General features: G+C 34.2%; 1 protein-coding gene across 3 annotated transcripts in view; it reads right to left on the bottom strand.

The window, feature by feature from the left end:
- The window catches only part of LOC118202694 (uncharacterized), a 190,381-nt gene that overhangs the window by 36,549 nt on the left and 132,435 nt on the right, over positions 1–21,397 (bottom strand). The window contains exon 1 of one of the 3 annotated variants that reach the window (XM_035374876.2): positions 13,925–14,127. The exons of the other annotated variants lie outside the window; for them this stretch is intronic. Within the exon in view, the coding sequence (XP_035230767.2) occupies positions 13,925–13,981 (57 nt within the window). The 5' untranslated portion in view covers positions 13,982–14,127. Of the gene's footprint in view, positions 1–13,924; positions 14,128–21,397 lie in introns of those variants that run through there. 3 annotated transcript variants of the gene reach the window in all.

Raw genomic sequence — 21,397 nt, 5'->3', positions numbered from 1 at the left:
AAATGGGGGGGGGGGAATTCCAAGAATGCCTAGAAAACTAGAGACGTATGCCTGCACACGTGCCAGACAGATTTAGAAACGAGGGTTCATATCTTGGGACTCTAGAGGGGTGTATCACACCCTTGAAGAGGGTTCTGATAAGATTTCGAATGCAAAAATGTGTACTGCTTGCACAATTGGCCTAAAAGGAAAGCAGGAAATGTACAAGTGATTTATATCCATCACTGTATTGAAAGTTGCTTTATCATATGATTAACATTTTTACTCAGATAATTAATAAAGAAGATCTGTATCTTTGCGCACATTCACGTATAAAAGAAATTGATTTCCTTCCCATTTATTTTAAGACACAACTTTAAAATTGGCTAGTAATACATTAAAGGATAAAAAATTTTATGTTAAAAAGGTACAAAAAGAAAAAAATCTTAAAAGGCTCATAATTTAACGATCGCCTAAGAGGGCTCTTTCGAAGTTGAATAGGGTTTATCTGCGTAGATTTATCAATAGCGATGGCTCAGGTAGAACAGCGAAAATTTTAGAAGATACTAAATAGAATTAAAAATTAAACAGCGAAAATTTTATTATTAGAAAATAAATAAAATTTTAGAAGGTACTATATACATATAGACTAACATAAGAACGTTCTACATCTTCTATCTATTTGAAAAGTGAAAAATACAGAACGAAATTCTATAAAAATATTCTATGTTTTTAATTAGATATATCATTTTATTAAACGCACAATTACATTTAAAATAAAAAATTCTTAAAAAATGCATCTATTGGTTTTCAGTTGGTTAATCCGTAACAGATCCATTCGACTGAAGAGATAAATATCTTCCATTTTGCCGAATGGCAACAGACTCGAATGACAAGTGAAACAACACATAGTGGACTGTATTTAAAGTGAATCAAAGCAAAATTCTGCTTCGAGAATATTAATTACCTCTTTCAGGCTTAAAAAGAAAAGAGGTTTTAATGAGTTAGACTACTAAATAAATAATACACACTAAGGACTGCGCTTATTGCTCTTAAATCGCTTAGTTTGTTAATCAGTAAGACTGGAAAATACAAATATTCGTTCCGGAGAAGTGCAATTTTAATTTTTAAGTTGGTGAATGCACTGTTATGACTTAATATAATGATACAATGCATAATTTTTCGTTTTTCACTAATAGATGAGAAAGGTATCTTCTGTCAAGTGTAAAAACAGTGGATTAGAGAGACTGTTTGGTCCATTTTTTAGAATATTCTGCTGCTATAAAAATCGTCTGCTTAGAAAAATGTTTCAACTGCAATTGTAGTTTTGAAAGTATAAATTATCGGCTGCTACCTGACAGCTTTGCTTTCATATAAAATAGAGTTTTTAAAGAAACAGTGGAAGGCCATGTGTGTGCTCTTGCCGATGATAATGATTGGTACCAGAGTCGTAGCTAGGGTTTTCAGCGCCCAGGGACAACTGAAGATTTCGCGCCCCCTACTGCTTGCCAAGGATGGAAAACATTTAATTCTAAAATGTAACATCAGTTTGGCGCCCCTTGGATTCTGCACCCGGGAACAGATGCCCCCCTCTAGCTACGCCCCTGATTGGTACCCAGTTATTAAAAAACGCTCTGAAAGCCACGGTTTTTCAATAGCTAAAGTTACGATGGATAATTGTGTCAACGAGAAAGGGAAAAAAATGTTAGTTTGGCTTCAAGTGAAAAAACTGTTCCAAAAAGGTCAATTGCTCCAAATACATATCCAAGGAAAATACAAAGTATTATTTCGAACGTTACAAAGGTAAGATCTTTAATGGTAAAAGAAAATCCGCCAATTCCAAAGACAGTTGCAAAATCATTTAAATGTTCAGTACCAATTGTAAACAATGATTAACCCTTTCCGGCACGCTACGTTTTAAAATCGGAGTTTTGATTAAAAAAAAAGGGTAGGCAGTCTAATTAGTCCTAGAGGAGTACACACAAGTAAAATTTTCTGAAGATAGCACTTATAGTTTTAATTCTGCGGCACACTGATAGAATAGAGCTTCGAAAAGAGTGCTGACACACAAAAATGAACTGACCGATGAGATGCGGAGAAACAAAGAATACAGACTCGCAGTTGTCCTAGATTATCGGTGAGCCCGGTCTTGGCACACCTAGGGTTCGCCGTTTGATTTTATGCAAGATTTCAAGGTAAAAATTTAAAACTAATATAGAATAAGGAGATTGGCATACAGCCAAAAAATAACAAATTTCTTTTCAAACAATTCCTTTTATACCCTAAAAAAATATGGAAGATTTCTTTGAAAAATGAGGGTCTTAAAAAACTAAACATGGCTAAAATATATGGACTGGTTTGTGTTGAGCTGCCATCTTCTATAAATAACGAAGGTTCAGAGTAACTTATAGTAACCTATAAATCCTTTTTCATTCAATTTTTCTGTGCGTACAGAAGGAAATTTTTAGGTGTGTCCAGACCGGACACACTGTGCCGCAAAGGGTTAATGTTGATGAGTCCAGCAATAAATGTTCTTTGTGCACAAATGCGGCTAGCCCATTGCACTAGTGACAGTCCAGAGTTCTTGCATGGGTTTTCCGAGGGCATATGATAATGAAACTGATGACGTATGAAGATACCCATAGCGATAATGAATAATTAAGATACGCGTTAAGTTATGAATAAGTATCTAGTTTTTAATTTTTCATTCTTGTACTGCATAAATAAATTAATTAATTTATTTATTTATTTATTTTTTTTTTTTAAATCTGAAAATCTTAGGTTTCAGGTTTCACTGTATGCCGGTCCTAACCTGCATATTTGCAGGGTATTTTTGCCGGCTGTCATCAGTTAATGCTGCAAGCGATGCAGAGAGAGAAATATCGTGGTAAGTCTCGGGAGACAATTAATGCATGTATTGCCGGGCTATCGCTAATATGTGCGATGTTGCCAGCTCAATGATAAATCTGCCATAAAGGCACACGACGTTACAGTCGAACGGGTAAGAAGAGGTCTGAGGTGAATGTCTCGGAGACAGGATGAAAAGTGAAGGGGAGCGTGACACCTAATCACGTGGTGCGTTCAAGACATCTGATAGGCCGAGGAGATAACAGTAGAAATGCAGCAAAAACATAACAGCAAAAATGTATACAATGCCAGGTACAAATACATGATTTTCCCGTAAACTACGGGTGGTAAGTCATCTAATAAATATGATTCCAAAGCATGGTAATACAGGAATGTAGAGATAAGTTGTGGATCGTCCGCAGGTGGGAGGTCACCCTACCGAGTTCAGTCTTTGGGCTGTCTCACGCACACTAAGTTGGAAAATCATGATTGCTGCAGATGGAAAAGCTGCAAAAGGTCTTAAATGCATTAGTCATCAGTCACTACTTCGTAGTGAAAAGTGAAAAAATTTAGAAAATCACAGCCTTGGGCATCATTAAAGAATTGCTCATTTGCCTTTCCATGTAGTCTCTCATAGTAGGGATTTTTAAGTCAGCGTACAAAACCTTGTTCTTGACAAAATAGTGTGCATTGGTGATGGTCCAGAGGCACTTATTTTGCATAATCTGTAATTTATTTAAGTCAAACTGTGGCAGCTGCCCACGCCGCCAACGCACAGGTCATGAGTGGTCGGATAGTCGTGAGATAGATAAGTCTCTTCTTCTGAAGATTAAGCTTGGAAAATTTTCCGATGATAGGGAATTCATGACCGAGAACATGAAGTCGAATGTTGTCAATATGGTGTGTCCACGTGAGACAATTTTTTATGGTGACGCCGATATATTTAGCATGGCTCACGATGGGGACAGGTTCATTAAATAAGTAGAGCTGCTCCTTGATGCGGGTGTTTCTTTCTCTCCTACGCATTGATTTTTCAGCTTCCACTTCGCACACCAGTCTTCAATTAGTTGAAAGCTCTTAAAAACAGCACGTCCTAAAGTACAGCTGAGAAACGTGTTTTGTTTCAAATGTCTCGCAAATTTTGTACAATGCCACCAAACGTCATCGCGATGCATTATTTAAAAAAAATAAGTAGTGAACCCGAACTGAGTTTCGAACTTTTTTTATTTATTACATATTTGGTAGTTTCACGAAGTTTTGTTTACAAAGCTCAGCAAAGAAATAAGACTGTTCGAAATAAAACATTTTTATCTCAGACACGCGAGTCTGCTTTCGTTCGGCAAAATGAAAGATACTTACGATTCAATTTTAATTCACAAATTCAGCTACTTGGGAGCAATGTGTTGTTACAGCCCAAAATAGAACACTTATCTTCACGCACCAGCGTGTTGCCATTTAGTAAAGCCCAAGATATTTAACTTCCAAATTTCATCTGCCTGTTACTGATTAAATCAAGCGATTGCAAAGCAGTAAACGCAGTTCTTAAGAATATTTTTTCTTCTTGGCAACTGGATTTGAACAGCAATGCATTTAAATCATGAAATGACAAATTAGAAATATTAAATATTTTTATGAAAAGATTACCTGGACTCATTAAAATCATTCTATAATTTTTCCGTTTAATGATATCTGTTTTGGACGACTGGCCGCGCAGGCTGATAGTTAGCCCAAAACGGACGTCAATCTCGAATGGGATATTGGTTTCAAAACGGCATTTTGCACTGAATCGCTATAAACTGCGTCTCGGTTTTCAAATTGTTGCTACCAAATATTATCGCCGGGTATTAGTTTTAAAGAAATTAAATAACGAAGAAGTTGCATGAATGTAGGCATGTTTTTCGCACTGAGAAAACAACGGTGCCCAGAGCCATCAAATTTTGAATAACTTAGTCTTCCCATCCAAACATGGGCACTTGGAAGCCTGAATTTTGAATTTTATATTTCATATTTTGTAAAACTAACGAATTCAACGATATGAAAGCGAGCAGTAGTAACACTGTACGAAATAAAACATTTTCATCTCCAGCCCGCAAGATTGTCTATCGGAAATTCTAAAGATATGCTGTTTTTAAATATTTTGTGATTTTGCTATTGAATCTATTTCATATCGTGTAAGTGCCAAGAATGAGGTATTAAATAAAATAAGCACACAAATAAAAAGACGTGCGAGTGCAACAGCAGACCGATATACTGAGAACTCAGCGAGAGAGTGAAAAACCTTAAACCCTTTCGAGTGATTGTTAAAAGCTGAAAACTCAAATTATTATTAACCCAAAAGGGCTATTAGTCTCGAAACGCATTTTGCGTCGATTCACTATAAACGGCGTACCAGTTCGTTGCCACCAAATATTATCATCGCCTTCTATTATGTTTAAAGAAATGAAATAATGAAGATCTGCATCAACGTATGCATGTTTTTTGCACTGTGAAAAAACCGTACCCGGAGCCATCAGATTTTGCACTAGGTAGTCCCCCCCCCCCCACCTGAAACTAGACAACTGGAAGCCCGAATTTGGAATTTTTGTTTGTTTGTTGTCTATTTCAAATTTCGTAAAACTTTAACGAAATTTTGATTAACAAACTCAAAGACTTCAAAGCGAGCAGTGGCAACACTGTACGAAAAAAGAAACATTCTTACATCCAGCGAGAGAGACTGTCTATCGGAAATTTTAAAGATATGCCCTTTTTAACCATTTTTAGTTCAAATCTCTTAACATGTATATAAATGAAAAACAAAATGCCCCTTTGGAGGTAATATAAAATTTGAAAGCTTTCAGATGTTTTTGTAGTAATTTAGTATTACTGTTATCAAATATCAGCACAAACAGTCGATTCTTCGCAGCTTCCGAACGGTTTATGAAGGAAGCTGTTTTAAAGAAACCGCACCGAGACTAGAAACTAAATCAAAGCGAATTTCGTCGAAATCTCGGTCACCGGAAACAGTTACAGCTGTTCACCTGAAGATATTTCAGGAGTTAACGGATTTAAAATTAACCATCACCACAAAGGAAAAAAACTTAAATTTTCATGGAGGCGGACGGTGGCGTCGAATATGCCACGTCCTTCCCCCAAATAGTCGACAAAAACGCAAATCCCAAGTTCGCTTTCACCCGAAACACTCAACGTCAGTTTCCTCCGCACTGCCAAGGTCTGTGTGTCCCGTGATCTTGGCACGAGTTCGAAGTAAACACTTCGATGGAATCTTAACACTTGGTGCGAGATAAAAATGTCACGTGAGATTAGAAAAGAAGACGGGTTAAATGGGACGTTTGATTTCGAGTTAATTGATCACGAGGTCGTGGTATTAATCACAAACTTTTTTTTTTTTTAAGTCTTCGAGAACCTAACTAGAGAGGTCAAAGGGTTTATTGAAATTCGCAACTCCGGTTAGCATTAGATAAGTACCAAACAGTTTAACGCTTCGTGATGCGGATGGCCTTTATCGTGAAAAGATAAACAGGTTTATATTTGACCACGTTTTGGAAAATCTGCGCTTCGTTGTCTGCTGTGTACGTTACAAACGACGCCCCTAGATAAAGAAATACACATTTATCAAATATTGGGAGAATTTATCAGCAATATCAGGAATCCAGCCTCAAGGCCGCAAAAGCTATAGTTAGGTTTCCGACAAGAATCTAAATTCTTATCAAGATGGGGAAATTTTAATTCACAATCCGAATGCCTGGCTAAATCCTAAAATAGCAGTTATAAAAATGATAAAAGAAATTGTTGAGTGCGTATGGGTTCGTAATAGATTAAATGCACACAGAACCGGTGATAGCTTCATGAAATTTATTTTTACCAAGTGAAACTTTGTAATTCAGCAGCTTTTCACAAAAGCAGTCGTACAGCTCTTTTCAGGATCACAGAACAGAATCAGTAGTTGCCAATTCAGACTACCAATAATGTTAAACACAGCACAAGCGCATCCAAAGAGCGAGGGGTAAAAGCCGCTGAACACTGGTAGTTCGGTCCGGGGTTAGAGTCTCGGCGAACGGGCTGGCTGATTGCTGAAAGGCATATAAAGCTTTAGTTACGCCAGGCATTTAGTTACGTTTGGGGACGTCAGACACTTCGTCGATGAATGTACGCTTACCCGGAGTGCAAGAGAGAAATATAGAAAGAATTTAAAGAAAGATTTTAAAAGGAACTAATCAAATTTGAAAGATTTTGCAGAGACAATAATGAAGATTATAAATACGAACAAAAATAGAAATGGAATTCGGAACCGAGACTCAGATTTTGGACTTCATATTGTTTTTTCTTATATTTTTTTTGCGTTTTTCATGTCTCGAAAGCGCGACTTAGGATATGTATTGGATTTATATAGAGCATTGTTCTAATATAGGTATTTTGACAAAAAAATCCGATTTTTTCTGAAATGACATGCCTTTTTTTTTTCGGGGGGGGGCATATTTCGATTCTACGATTCCGGTTATGCAAAACTGTCAAGTTTTGCAAACATCGCACAAGCAGTTTTTATAAAATTAGCATTCAAAGTTTTAACATTGAGGATATACATTTATTAAACTTACTGGATATATGATTAATAGATATATATTTTATTAAACTTACTTGATTCCTTCCTTAATATATGGATATATGTTTATTAAACTTACTTGATTTCTTCTTCCAGAATTCGAAATTTAGGCTTAATCCAAACATAATTCGCCTGTTTGATTCATTTTTAAAATTTGTATTTTGAAATATTTTTATAAATTTTTCGAAAAAAATTTTGAATTATAATCTAAATTTTTTTACCATCATCTTAAAATAGATGTATTTCTAAGCATACCTGCAAAAAATAGGAGTTTTTATTCAAAATTTTCTAAGATATACGTGAATTTACTTATTAGCACGTTTTGAAATATGGCATATTTTTTTGAGGAATAATAACGCCAAATGAGGTTTACTCACTTTGCTAAAATTACTATAAAATATGAACGATGACTTTTTTCGCTCGTCTACAATAAAAAAACGGAAAGGAAGATAGGGTGCTATAAATTAAGCAGTTCGCCAAGTAAATGATTCTTGGCGCAAACATAAAAAATGTGCCAAGTAATTTCTAAGTAGATTTTGCATCAAATTGGCAAAATTTAATATTGCGGTATTAATCCGAGTCGTAGAATTTGATTTTTTTATCGAAATCTATAACAAAAAACGCACGTTTCCCTTCGTATTTCTGTAATCTATGGAAAGAATTATTTCTCGAAGCTCCATGAAAAATTATTAAAAAAGCGATATATCACTACACTAAACGTACAGAATACCGAGAAAAGTTTTGTATGGGAAATAGACGCGACTCCAACCAGGCAAGATAATGAAATGCATTTTTATTTAAATGAGATTAAAAAGTAAAAGAGAAATTGTCAAGAATTGAGTCTACTGCTTTTAAACCCAGGGATAAATAAGTCCTGTTTTAAACCGCTTAGCTTTTTTAATCAGACAGTTTCAATCTGAAAGTTAAATTCCTTACACTTTGTTGAATAATAACTAACACACTGCCGCATCGAAGATAAAGGTATTTTGTTTCCGGCAGTAGCAACTCAAGCTGAGTTCGTTAACCTAATTTAAAAGCTAAATGTCTTACACTTTGCCGAATAGCAACACAACGGCGCGCGGAAAATAAAATATATTATTTCGAGCAATGACAACACACTGCTTTTAAATCGCTCAGTATTTCCGATTAAATATGAAGCAAAATAATTTGATATTTTTTTTTCACGCTATCACCGGTTCTGCGTATATTCAGTCCATTACGAACCCGCACACAACCCTATGTATTCCATAGAATGCCTAAGAAAGGCATAAAATGTTATTCGTTCCATAAATTCCTGGACAGTTTTAGACATTCCTTGCCATGGTGGTAAAATATACATATATTTCATTACTTAGTAACAAACACTTAACACCAGCTATCGGATTTAAAAGAAATTATAAATAAGGAACGAATAACTGAATTTCAAGAAACAGAATTCAAAATTCAGCGAAATGTTTATCAAAAATTAGCGTTTACCTTCAATTTTTCTCAAAGGAAAGGAAAAAATCTTAAGGATTTCGTATCGCATTACCAGATATTTGATATGGAATATAGGATTACTTTGCCAAGGTAAGGAAATTAAAAAGGAAGCTTTTGAATATAAAAACCGTTTTTTGTACGTATTCCTTCTTATCTGCATTAGAACAAATTCCTTGTGCACAAAAGGAAAAACAGAAAAACTAGGCCAACTTTTTCACAAAAATAAACCTATCACAGATAAAAATTCCATTTCACTCAAAAATAGCATCGAATATCATCCGATTATTAATTCTGTGATATAAATTTCAATCAGTATGTATCAGTATCCGAGTATCAGCCTTAAATCGGCTATAAACCTTATCGTTTCTTGCCCCTCAAAGGCAGCATACGAAATAAAGTTGTAAATTGTACCTTAACAAATGAGCAATAAAACATGTTTACGATTTCAGTTATTGTGAAAAAAATTTCTGGACCTTTCGAATATATCTTCCAATCGCGAAAACTGGATTTCAAGGAAAGAATTCCGATATTTAATAAAAACGAATTCGGAAATTTTAATATAATATAGTCAAGTTCTGATTAAGGAGGCATTTCATGTTATGAGCGAATTTAAGGAACTTTAAGAACATAGCGATATAAAAAGCTGCGTATTGCCACTCAATAAAAACGTAATAGTTACGTTTAATCACATTTAATCCGAAAACTCAGCGATATAAAAAAAAAAACGTGCTACTGCTGGACAAAATGCAGAATATTTGTCTTCCGAATTCAATCAACAAACTCATCGATTTAGAAGAAATGTATTGCCAATGCCCGAATTAAAACATTGTTTTTTTGTTTCACGCCGTTCTGCGATGTAATATTTGATTATTCTTTTCAAATTTATTCTAAGCGATTTAAAAGCAACAAACGCAGATTTATTTGTCATTAATAATTAACTGGACTCGTTAAAATCATTACATTTTCTTCTGTGGTGGGCGCTTAATTAAGAAATATATAAACAATTTATAAATGACATAAAAGAATGTTATTTACAATAGCACTTGATGTGGACTACTGAATATTATTAAACTGTCGAATGTTTATATTTTTCGAACTGCGTACCCGAAGTTATATCTGAATTTTTCTACACCATAGACAATTTTCCTTTATGCTGATCGTTTGCGAGTCATTTTCCTATCGTTCCGCAATATTTTTTTTTTAAAACACTGTCCACTTAATACGCAAACCCGGTAATCGGGAATGGACTCTACAAGAAAACTGATGCGACTTTGTGAAAACAAGAACTTCGTGTAACATGAACTTACTTGCTGTTTGTTCTTCGTGCAATATATAACCGCAGGAATATTAAAAGAGCAATTACGAAAAGCAGAGTTGCCACGATGCAAAAACAAACTCCTCTATTTCCACTTTTTTTCTATTATTAGATGACTATCTGCGGATATCCGGCCTAGAGATCGTTTGCATCTCCCTCGCTAGCATTACTGCCTCTTACTTTCTATATTGACACAGTTAAAGAATAAAACTTTCGATTTTGAATTACATATATCCTGTTGATTACGGTAGCCTAATTATTCAGAACTCTTATTATCCGGATTAGATCCTCAAAAATTAAGGTTGTATTTAATTTATTAACGCATTTCAATCTTTCATTTGACTAGATGATGTGTATTTTGCTTTACACCACATGTCGCCTTCGTAGGCTTATTAAATTACATACTTTTTTTATGCTCTTCATTTAAACTTGAATTATTCTGACTTAATAAACCAATCCCTCGTGGCAAGTTGAAAATGACATCAAAATTGAAAAATTGAAAATTATAGTCCAATTTCTTGTATTATTTTTTTTTCATAAAGAGTATAAAACTTTCCCAAATACAAGTATAGGATCCGGAAAACCGCACTAAAAAAGATAGGTTTCATAAAGTATCTTTTTTTTTTTTTTTTAAATATGATACTGCCAAGTTTCGTCACAAACATTTCTGCATTTTTGCTGCACTTCACTTAAATTTGTTTTATCGAACTATTCTAATTTAATTAGCCAAACTCTGAAGACAAGTTGAAAATTACATCAAAAACTGCAACGTTCTAAGACTAATCGTTTCAGTTATGAGAGATAGTTACTTACAGACGTCACGAAAAATGTCCTTTTCAATCCATTTTACAATCGCTTTGGAAAAACGAGTCCGTTATTCTGTCCTCATGTATATATGTCCAAAAAAAAAAAAAAAAAAAACCGTCCAAATGAGTTCGGGAACAGTCAAAAGAATGTTTCTATTAAAATACTATACCCGAAATTTTTAGCGATTACAATATTTCCTTTTTACTTCGTACAAGAAAGTAAAAATCATTTATTCGTTTAATTTTGTTGCATTTATAATTCAGTAATAAAGAATCTGTATGCCTAAAGCAGTGGTCTTCAAACCGTGTCCCACAGAACCGACAGTCAAAAGAAAATTATAAAGCACTCACTATAGTTTTTATTAATTAAAACTAAATAAAGATTCATTTAGTTACAGATTAGTTTTAAAACTTAGCATGTGGTCATATGTCAAAGAAAACGACGTGTAGTGCTCCGCAAAATTAAAGTTTTCTAATGGAAAATGAAGAATTTAGACGACAGTGTTAAAAAATGTACAATGAAGCGCAATTTTTTAATTAAAGTAAAGTATAAAATAATATTTTCTTGAAGAGAACAATTGAGTACGACTGGATAAAAAATCCGTTCGAGTAAAAGATAAATCAGATCATAAAAGATAAATCTTGCCGATAAAGGAAAGAGAACAACTAAATAGATTGGACGTTGAAATCTAAATTTAAGCAACTGCTAAATTTTTGGTTGAACATTCAAATATAAAATACCAAGAAATGAATATTTAAAGAATATCCAATATGTCTTGTTTGAGGTTTAACTAATTTAGCAAATATGTAACTTAATTTAAAATGTGATTTATACAGTAATAAAACAGAGAATACAAAAAATCAAGTTTTACCAAGTATCAAGTCACATATTAAGTTTGAAAAAGAAAATTAAATACCTTTCACGCTTTGTCGAGTGGCAACACATTGATGCGAGGAAGATAAAAATATTTTACCTCGGACAGTGTGCCACACTTCTAAATAACCTTTTTTTTATATAATTTCTGATTTTTATTTGTAATATTTGAAAAACAAGTGTCTTAACACTTTACCAAGTCACAACACATTACTTTTAAATTATAGAGTTTGCTAATCAGAATTCCACAGGTTCGCGTAACAAAACAGTTTCAAAATCACGGCTTCGAGGTGTGGTGTATTTAATTATGGCAAAGCACACTAGGGCTATCTGCCTAAGGGGAGGGATGCCTTCGTGGAGGACTTTCTAAGGGAAACTTGCTCGTATACACGTTACACACGGGGAAAACCACGAAAATGCCCATGCAGGCAGCCCGTTCGCGGGATTTGAACCTCGGACCGAACTACCAGTGTTCAGCGTCTTTACCGCTCGGCCGCTGGTGGGCCACGGCTTCGAGGTATATATGTTCTAGTGGAGGACTATTCGAAATTTGGAGGCTCTAGGTGCCAAAGTATCTCCACAGTGCGAGGAGCATACATCCACACCAGGGGTTCGCAAGAGATTTTTATGGGCCCCCTAGGGTCAATAAAATTTTAAAGGAGATCATGACCACAGCCGAATATGCAATCAAGATCCCACTAATTAGAAAAAATATTGTAAAATTGATATAAAGCTGTACTGAATGAATCTTAAATATGAAGATGAAATCTTAAATATAAAGCAAATACAAATTTATTTTTAATTATTTAAATTTTTTGTAATATACACAAATATTTTAATTTGATTTTTTTTAGATATACAAATTATTTTTAATTATTTAATTCTTTAAATCTACACAAATTTTTCTTTTAGTTTTTAAAATACATTTTTTATACGGAAATGCAATATAAAAACGAAAAATGCAAGAACAGACAGAAGAAGGAAAAAATATGCTGTTATGTAAACACCGCTTGCAAAACAGCTTTCGTTCAAATTTTACTGTTCCTTTCCGAGACATTTAAAATTTGAAGGTGGCAGCATGGTTCATAGGCTGCCCATATGTTTGATCTTGATATTCTCATGCAAAAAGAGTAAATCGCATTGATGGAGAATATTCGAGCATAAGCCTTACCTAAAACGATATGCACGCTAAACTTTGGAATTCGAAAGGCATCCGAGAGAAAGATCCCAAAATAAAATCTCTTACTGGACAGCATTCATTAACTTTTTCCTTTTCTTACTTAGTGGAAGCTGGCTATAATTACCATGGAGAAAAAAAAAGAGAGACAGGGAGAGAAACAAATTATACATTTTGGAAAAAGATGATTTAAGAATTAAGTACATTTTAAATTTATTTCAAATATTAAAAGTTTTGCATCAATAATTAATCAATCCACGCACATTAAAAATAGAACTTTTATACCATTAGGATCGGCGATTTTGTTTCTGAAAACTTATATTAGTAAAACTAAAAATATTAATACAAAAAAAAAAAAAAAAAAAATCTGACGTGGAATTGCCTGTTGAACTGTTAACATTTTCTGCTACGCTTCATTTAAAATTATTTCTTCGAATTATTCTAACTTAACGGATTCCTCGAGGCAAGTCGAAAATGACATCCAAAACTGAAAATTTTGAAATTAAATATCTCGGCAAGAATAGGAACCGAAATTTTTCGCCATTAAAGTATTTCCTCTGAGAAAGTAAACACAAATGTCCAAAAAAAGGTGAGCCGAAGATATTAGAAAACGAGTACATTCGCACGCAACACGCGACACTAAAAACGAATTATTTACATGTTTAAAGCGCATGAATATTCCATAGTCGTGTTTTTAAACGTTTCATTACTGCGTCAAAAAATATTTTATATAAGCTGCGCAATCAAAAATTGCGCCGGAGATTCACTCACGTTTTCGATCAAAACAAACCAGAGGTTAAAAAACACAAAAGATAGAAAACAAGAAAGAAAAGTGAAAACATCTAACCTTGCCAGCTCGGATCCTGTACCACGAAAGGAGACGATAAATGTAATTTCCGCACATCGTTTGGCACCCGATTCGAAGCGCAGTCGCGGCGCACTTAGTCAGTTGGCCAAAAAAACTTATACCTCCAAAATACCTGGAGTGAACTTAGGCGTAACAGATTTTCGAAGTCTCAGTTACGTAACTGGTGTTGTTGCAGCACATGACAAAAGTAGCAGTCAGGTGATATTTTGAAGTCAACTGAAGTGGGGAAGTTGGAACAACTCGGCTTTTTTTCGAGAAGGAAGAAGGGAAACCGATAGGAAGGAACACGCAGCGGAGCTAATTCCAAGTCCAACCGATTTCCTGCTAGAATTTTTGTTTATGGCGTTCTAATCTCGGTCGGTCGACCGGCACTTCTAATCGAAAGTCGGGGCACGAGCCGATTTATCTTAAGTAATGTTATTTATTCGTTGATAATTAAAGTTATCCTTAAATGAAATCATTGTAAATGCAGAAGTTCGTGAAAAACGACCTTTGGTGGATGTGAATTACAGTAATACAGTTATATACACAAAAAAATCTGATGTGTACACCACGACTTCCTTGTACGGAATATTAAATTCTACACATTTTTTCTTGCATTTCGTTTAAACTTATTTCCTCGAATTTTCATTAGAGATATATTTCTCATTCAATGAATTCGGTTTTCAATTCGCGAAAAAGGAAAAAATACATAAAACCCCAAAATGTTTTTATTGAAAAATGAAACGTAGAAAAATATCAAATACAGTTAAAACAATTTTTACAATTAAAATTAGAGTTTCTACGCAAAAACAAGCAATTCGGCCGGCCGGCAAAGATGTTTCGTTGCGCAAAATTAGTTTACTTTTGGTCCCACTCGGCAAAAAGACATTGAAGGTCCACAAACTGACTTAATTCACTATTCTGCTAAATTTCAAATGGCTGCTATGGTAAAAAATTAGGCTTAACCCCACTTAACACGTTGAGCGTGGCGCCGGTCCCTAGGGACGGGCAGTGAAATTTCCGTGTGGCCGGCGTCGGTCCCCGAAGTCGATCCGCAGGACCGACAGTATTAAAGTTAAAAAATAAATATAGTCTCAATGAAATGTGATAAAATTTAGTTTTAATGAAATGTATTGAAACATTCTAAACAAAAATACGACTTAGCTCGCTGCCGGCTGAACGGAAAGGACAGGAAATTCGGCGCTGCGCTCAACGTGTTAACCCATTAGCCGCTGGTGTTGCGTTGACGCAACGGTCAAAATAAATGCGTATATAAATATAACTACCTAAGATATTTTATACCAGCAGATGATTTTGGGTAGGGAATATTATGAAGATTATTTTTGTAAAAAAATATTTTCCTTCAACAATCATTTTGTTTATAATAATCTCATACTTTAAGCAAAATTTTCGACCGGTATTTTTACTGAAAATATTTAACGAAAGTATCGCCGTCTTTATGAGTGATCTATTTTTAGTCAAGGTCACCGTTTATCAGAACATTACATCAGTCAAATGTTTATATTTGTGTTGGGAAGGAAGGAAAAACAGGTGTTGCGCTGACGCAACGTCAGCAGGAAACGGGTAGTCGATCTCCTTTTTCACTCATTCCATTCGATGTTCTGATTCATGTTCTGGTTGTTTAAAAATGCCTAGAAGGAGGTATATTACATTAGAAGAAGCCCTTCAAAGATTTTTGATGAAGAAACAGATGATGATAATGTTAATAATGACCAGAAAGAAACTGCTATTGTTGTTCCCCTAGAAATTGCAGAAACTAGTGACGAAGAAGAAAGGAGTGGCAATGTTTTAAATAATGATAATGATATTTTACCAAATGATACTGCTGGGAAAGTTGAAATTCACGTAAGAATTAAGTCTCAGCCTTCTAAAAGCAGTTATAGTCATACTAAAAAGTTTAAAAAGCAGAAGACTGAAATCTTGAAGTGGATAGAAAAGGAACTGTTAGTTATGTCTCAGTAAGAACATGAAGAAAAATTTAAAGGAGAAATTATAAAAGACAAAATACAAGGTAAAACTAGTGCAAAGATTTTCGATTTTCTTTTTGGTTTACTCTCTTCTCGTTGAACAGATAAATATATACGCTCAGAAAAGAAAAAAAAAAAAAAAAAAAAAAAAAAGCCCAGGATTTATTGCATCTGAAGCCTATATGAGAAGATTTATTGGAATAGTATTGCTTACAGGATATCATTCTTTACCTCAAGAAAAAATGTATTGGTCTTTTGATAAGAACATTTCTGTTCCTGTTGTACGAGAATCGATGTCACGTTTGCAGTACAGGAATATGAAGCAGAACTTGCATTTGACAATAGTCAAATTGACAATACTGATAAATTATACGAGGTGAGACCGTATCTAAACTTACTAAATATCACCACTTTTTACTACTGGAAATATAAAGTCTCTTAGATTTCAGACGCGAGAATGCATTATTCCTTTTGAAAACTCCTATTGAGAGTGTAGAATTAGCCAGAAATAGATCAGCAACAGGAAGACCTAGTAAATTCAGCATTCAAAAACCATTGCATGGAGATGGTAGACATTTTATCGTAAAGGCCGTTGATAACAAAAGACTTTGTTCTAAAGAGTACCATAGCCAGACTGTTTATAGATGCAAAGTATGTAATGTAGCTTTACATCATGGTTGTAATCAAGCTTTTCATACTTGAATCTTTCAATTGAAATAATCTGTATTTGTAAAAGAAATACAATGTATATTTTAATATTAAATTAATTACAAGTAAAGTGATTTGTAGATTTATAAAACGTTACATAGCTAAAAATTAATCCTGCTCTCCACTCAAAAAAAAAAAAAAAAAAAAATCACACGAGTACAATCCTACTCGCTAAACATCCTTAGTCTTATTCCGCTGACGTTGCGCGAACGCAACACTCGCTTTTTCCACAGGTAAGAGCTTTTTTTTTTTTTTTTTATTTTCAATGCAAATTTATGTTATAAATGCTTAATTTAATATTCGTTATTATTTTCATGAGAAAAACATTCCTTGTAGTTTTGGCGGTTAATGGGTTAAACAACTTTTAAGCCCTTGACATACAGGTACAGGTAGAAGCTAGGCCAGCACCTCCGTAGTACCACAGGTAATTGAGGTATTGCTGAATCTAGCTAACTGTTAAACTTTCCACCCCGATTTTGAGGAAGAACACCCCGGGGGGTGGTCCGAGGTTCTCCCGCCCCTCTTTTTTTTTTACCATCAATCACTTGAGAGGACTTTTTGAACATACAATGACGACCAGGAGACGTCACTAATTTCATGTGCCATTGTAAACTTTGACGTCTCAGACGTCAAGAACTGACTTCGGCGAATTCCGCGCAGTATATCGTCTTATATAGCAATGTAAATTTTTAAATAAAACGTTCTGTTTCTAAGCTTGCACATGAGTACGCAGCTTGTCACAGTTGAGCCAAATTAAATGGCATTCTTCGGGCGCGTATGTTATTTGTATGTCAAGGAGTTAAAAATTGTTGATAATTATACAATTATCGCATTCAGATTAACTAAAGACATAAAAACCTGAACCGGAAGATCAGAACAACATAATTCAAACATTTTAAAGCAACACATGCGCTATATACCAACATAAAAGAATAAAAAACTGAGCTCTCATAGCCAAGTGGGTATATATTATATAATTTTGGCACGGCAGATCGCAACTAAAAATTAAGATGCACAAATACATATTATAGCAGACCAGTATACAAAATTTCAACTTTCTGAGGCTACGCGTTTTTGAGTTATGCGAGATACAGACGTCACGAAAAAGTCTCTTCTGAATCAAATTTAAATCGTTTTTGCAACCCGCTTTGGTAAAAGTCCTTTATTCCGCTTAAGGTATTATAAGTCCCGCTTAAGGTAAAAGTCCTTACGTACAGATATCCCCGCAAAAAGCATCGTCAAATGGTATTCGATAGCTGTCAAAATGGATATTTTTGTTGAAATACGGCACCCGAAAGTTTTTGAAATAACAATTCTTTACTTCGTACAAGGAAGTAAAAATATGTTGAAATTTGGGCAATAAAAATATAGATCTCTGGAAAATATTAACCCTTAGCGCTCCGCACGTTTTTGTACCACTGCCTACCAGCAATTCCGGCACATTTTTGCAGCGGAATGCAGCATCCAGAATATCTGCATAAATCTCTTTCTTGTAAATATTTTACCAAAGAAAGGGATGTGACTATTCTCCTTAAACTGACTAATAATCCTGCATATTAGCCAGGGGTATCGTACCCATATTGATAATAACTCCGATAAAAGCCCAAAACTCATCCTCTTCCACCGCACGCCACGTTTTCCAAATAGAATTACTAGATATTTCTTTATTCTTTAGAACATTTTCCACGTAATGGTTGGTTTCTTTTATAATTTCATTTACCAGTTCGTTTGTGAAAAATAATTTGAAATATTGTGTCGGCTGTACAATATTTGTAGGAATTTGTGGTTCCAATGACCTTTGGCGATACACTAAAATGTATTCTATCCGAAATATCCAATTCTTCCGTGACATCGCGCCATTCATCTAAGTCTTCCGGCAACTCTTCGCTTAATAACTACCATTCGTCGTCTCTTTGGTAATATAATTTCGGAACCACTACTTGAAGTGTCAGAATTATAATCAACATCGTCTTCCACAATATCTTCTAACAATGAAAAATCAAACACATCTTCACTATCATTCAACTCTATATTCTCATCACAATAATTATTTTTCTCCATGTTGCTAAGCATAAAATAAATCGTAACAGTAGCGAGACTGAACACGTTTTAACTACAGATAATTGCCAACGCCGACGATTCCGTAATATCTTAAGCCTAATCATGCTAAAAACATTGGGCTCCGCAGCGGAGCCTATGGAGTTACAGAACAAATGACGGACGGCTCCGTAACGGAGCGCTAAGAGTTAAATTTATCAGACCTAAAGGGCTATTATTTTGCATACATTATTTTATGTTGATTGGCCTTAAATGTTGTCCACTGCGAGTGCGGGTTTTCATTTTTCATTCGAGTCTGTTGACATTCAACAAAATGCAAGATTTTTTCACTGCAATTGAATCTTCTCTGCTAGATTATTAAATAGTAAATTACTAAATAAAATACGTTTATTTTCCAAGTGCCAGTATTTACATTCGGCAAAGTATAACATATTTAATTTTATTACTATCATATATTATTACCAAGCTAGGCCATTTAAAAGCAATAAACGAGTTCTCTGTTATTACCATTCTCTTGTCCTAGAATAATTATAAACAAGAAAAATATTCAAAATTAATCTGCGTTTATCGTTTAGAAACTGTTTAGCTAGTTAATAAAGGAATATATTCGAAACAAAAATTAAATATTTTATGTTTGGCTGAACGACAACAGTGCCGCAAGGAAAACAAATATTTTAACAAGGGCAGTGGCAACACACCTCTTTTATATGGCAAAATTTTCTAATTTGAAACAAATATCTTGCGCCTTGCGGAAAATGAAGACAAAGGTTTTTCATCCGAGTTTTTAAAAGTTCTTTAAATTCGCATAAAATATGACACTAATATGAATTCAAATAGGAAGAAAAGAGATTGGAAATTCAAAATTCGAGCTTCAAGGTGACCACGTTTGTGTAAAGGACCGACTAGGTATTCAAATTGTTGCGAGACTATATACCATTGTTTTCCCACAATGTTTCGGGGAACATTCTTCGTGATTTAATAGAGATCAATGACGATCCGCTAAATGAAACTAGTTCGACTCATTCAAATAAGTGTATGCTTTTACTTCCTTTTACAAAGTAAAGGAAGTATTGTAATCGCAAAACAAGTACATCAATAGAAATAGCCATTTTGGCGATACCCGAATCCATTTTGACTTTTTTTGGTTTTTGGTTTGGTTTATTAGATTACGGCAAAGCACTCGAGGGCTATCTGCCTTCAGAGAGAGATGCCATCGTAGAGAACTTTCTAAGGGAAACTGGCTCGTATACACGTTACACATGGGGAAAACCACGAAAACGCCCATGCAGCCAGCCCGTTCGCGGGATTCGAACCTCGGACCGAACTACCAGTGTTCAGCGACGTTACCGCTCGGCCGCTGGCGGGCTGACTTTTTTTGGCGTAACTTCTTTACATACGTATAGAATAAAGGACTTTCCAAAACAGATCGTAAAATGTATTAAAAATGGATTTTTTTCGTGACGTCTGTGCATACGTATGTATCTCGCGTAACTCAAAAAAAGATTAGAAGTAAAACGTTGAAATTTTCTATAGGGGACTGCTATAACATTTAGTTTGCACCTCTTTTTTTATTACAGTCGGCAATACCAAAAGTATATGCTATATATATATACCGTTTTAAAAGTCATTACCTAGCTTTATTTTCGCAATTCTTAGCCGTATTTCCAATGACGAAAATATTCATGTAAAATTTTAAAAAAAAAATTAATTTTCGACAAATAATGAAATCAGTACGCTCTCCTCCATGTACCTACATTTGGGAAAGTTTTATACTCTTTATGAAACAATAAAATAAGTTTGACTTCCATATGACAAAAATTTACCGGGATATTTAATTTCAAAACTCTTAATTTTTGGTGTAATTTTCAACATGCCTCGAGGGATCGGTTAATTCAGTTAAAACAATTCGAGGAAATAAATTTAAATAGAAATATCTTTCATTAACAATTATTCGGTACTAAAGTATATAAAGTTTACTTGATTTTTTTTTTTAAGTAATCATGTAAATGCTTACAGAAATTAATAGTTAAAAAAAAAATTAGCGTCAAATCTATTACAACTAGAATACTGAGGTATATAATCTTAAATTTTAAATAAATTAAAATTATTATGCTAAGAAGATTTTCTAAAATTTATATAGAAAGAAAGAATTAGATAAACAGTACTCCAAATTAATAATCAATTAATCCCCTCGATAAATAGGTTAATTTTGTAAAACAAAAATTTGTAATTTTTTCAGACCAAAGGGGGAATTTGCACAGAAGGGCTATTAATTTCGTTTTGGCATTTTGCGTCGATTTACCTTAAACCTTAAACGGCGAATCACTTTTTAAATTGTTGCCACCAAATATTAGAGACATGAATTATATTTAAAGAAATTAAGTAATAAAGAATCTGCATAAATGTATGTATGTTTCTCGTACTGTGATAAAACAACGCTACCTAGAGCCATCAGATTTTGAATAACGTACGTCTCCACCCGAATATGGCCAACTGGCTGCCCTAATTTGGAATTTGTTTTATTATCTATTTCATATTTTGTAAAGCAATTGCGAGTTTCTGATTAACGATTTGAAAGCGAGAAATGGCAACACCATACGAAAAAACATTTTTTTATTTCCGGCGCGTGAGACTGTGCCGGAAATTCTAAAGATATGCTGTTTTAAATATTTTGTGATATTGCTCTTGAATTAAATTTTATGGTTTAAGTGCAAAG

Source organism: Stegodyphus dumicola, chromosome 7 (assembly GCF_044657685.1).
Source record: "Stegodyphus dumicola isolate Sdum_Otavi_A_Nest chromosome 7, ASM4465768v1".
NCBI lineage: Eukaryota > Metazoa > Arthropoda > Arachnida > Araneae > Eresidae > Stegodyphus > Stegodyphus dumicola.
The sequence above is the reverse complement of the archived record's forward strand: the minus strand, read 5'-3'. Positions and strand labels throughout refer to the sequence as shown.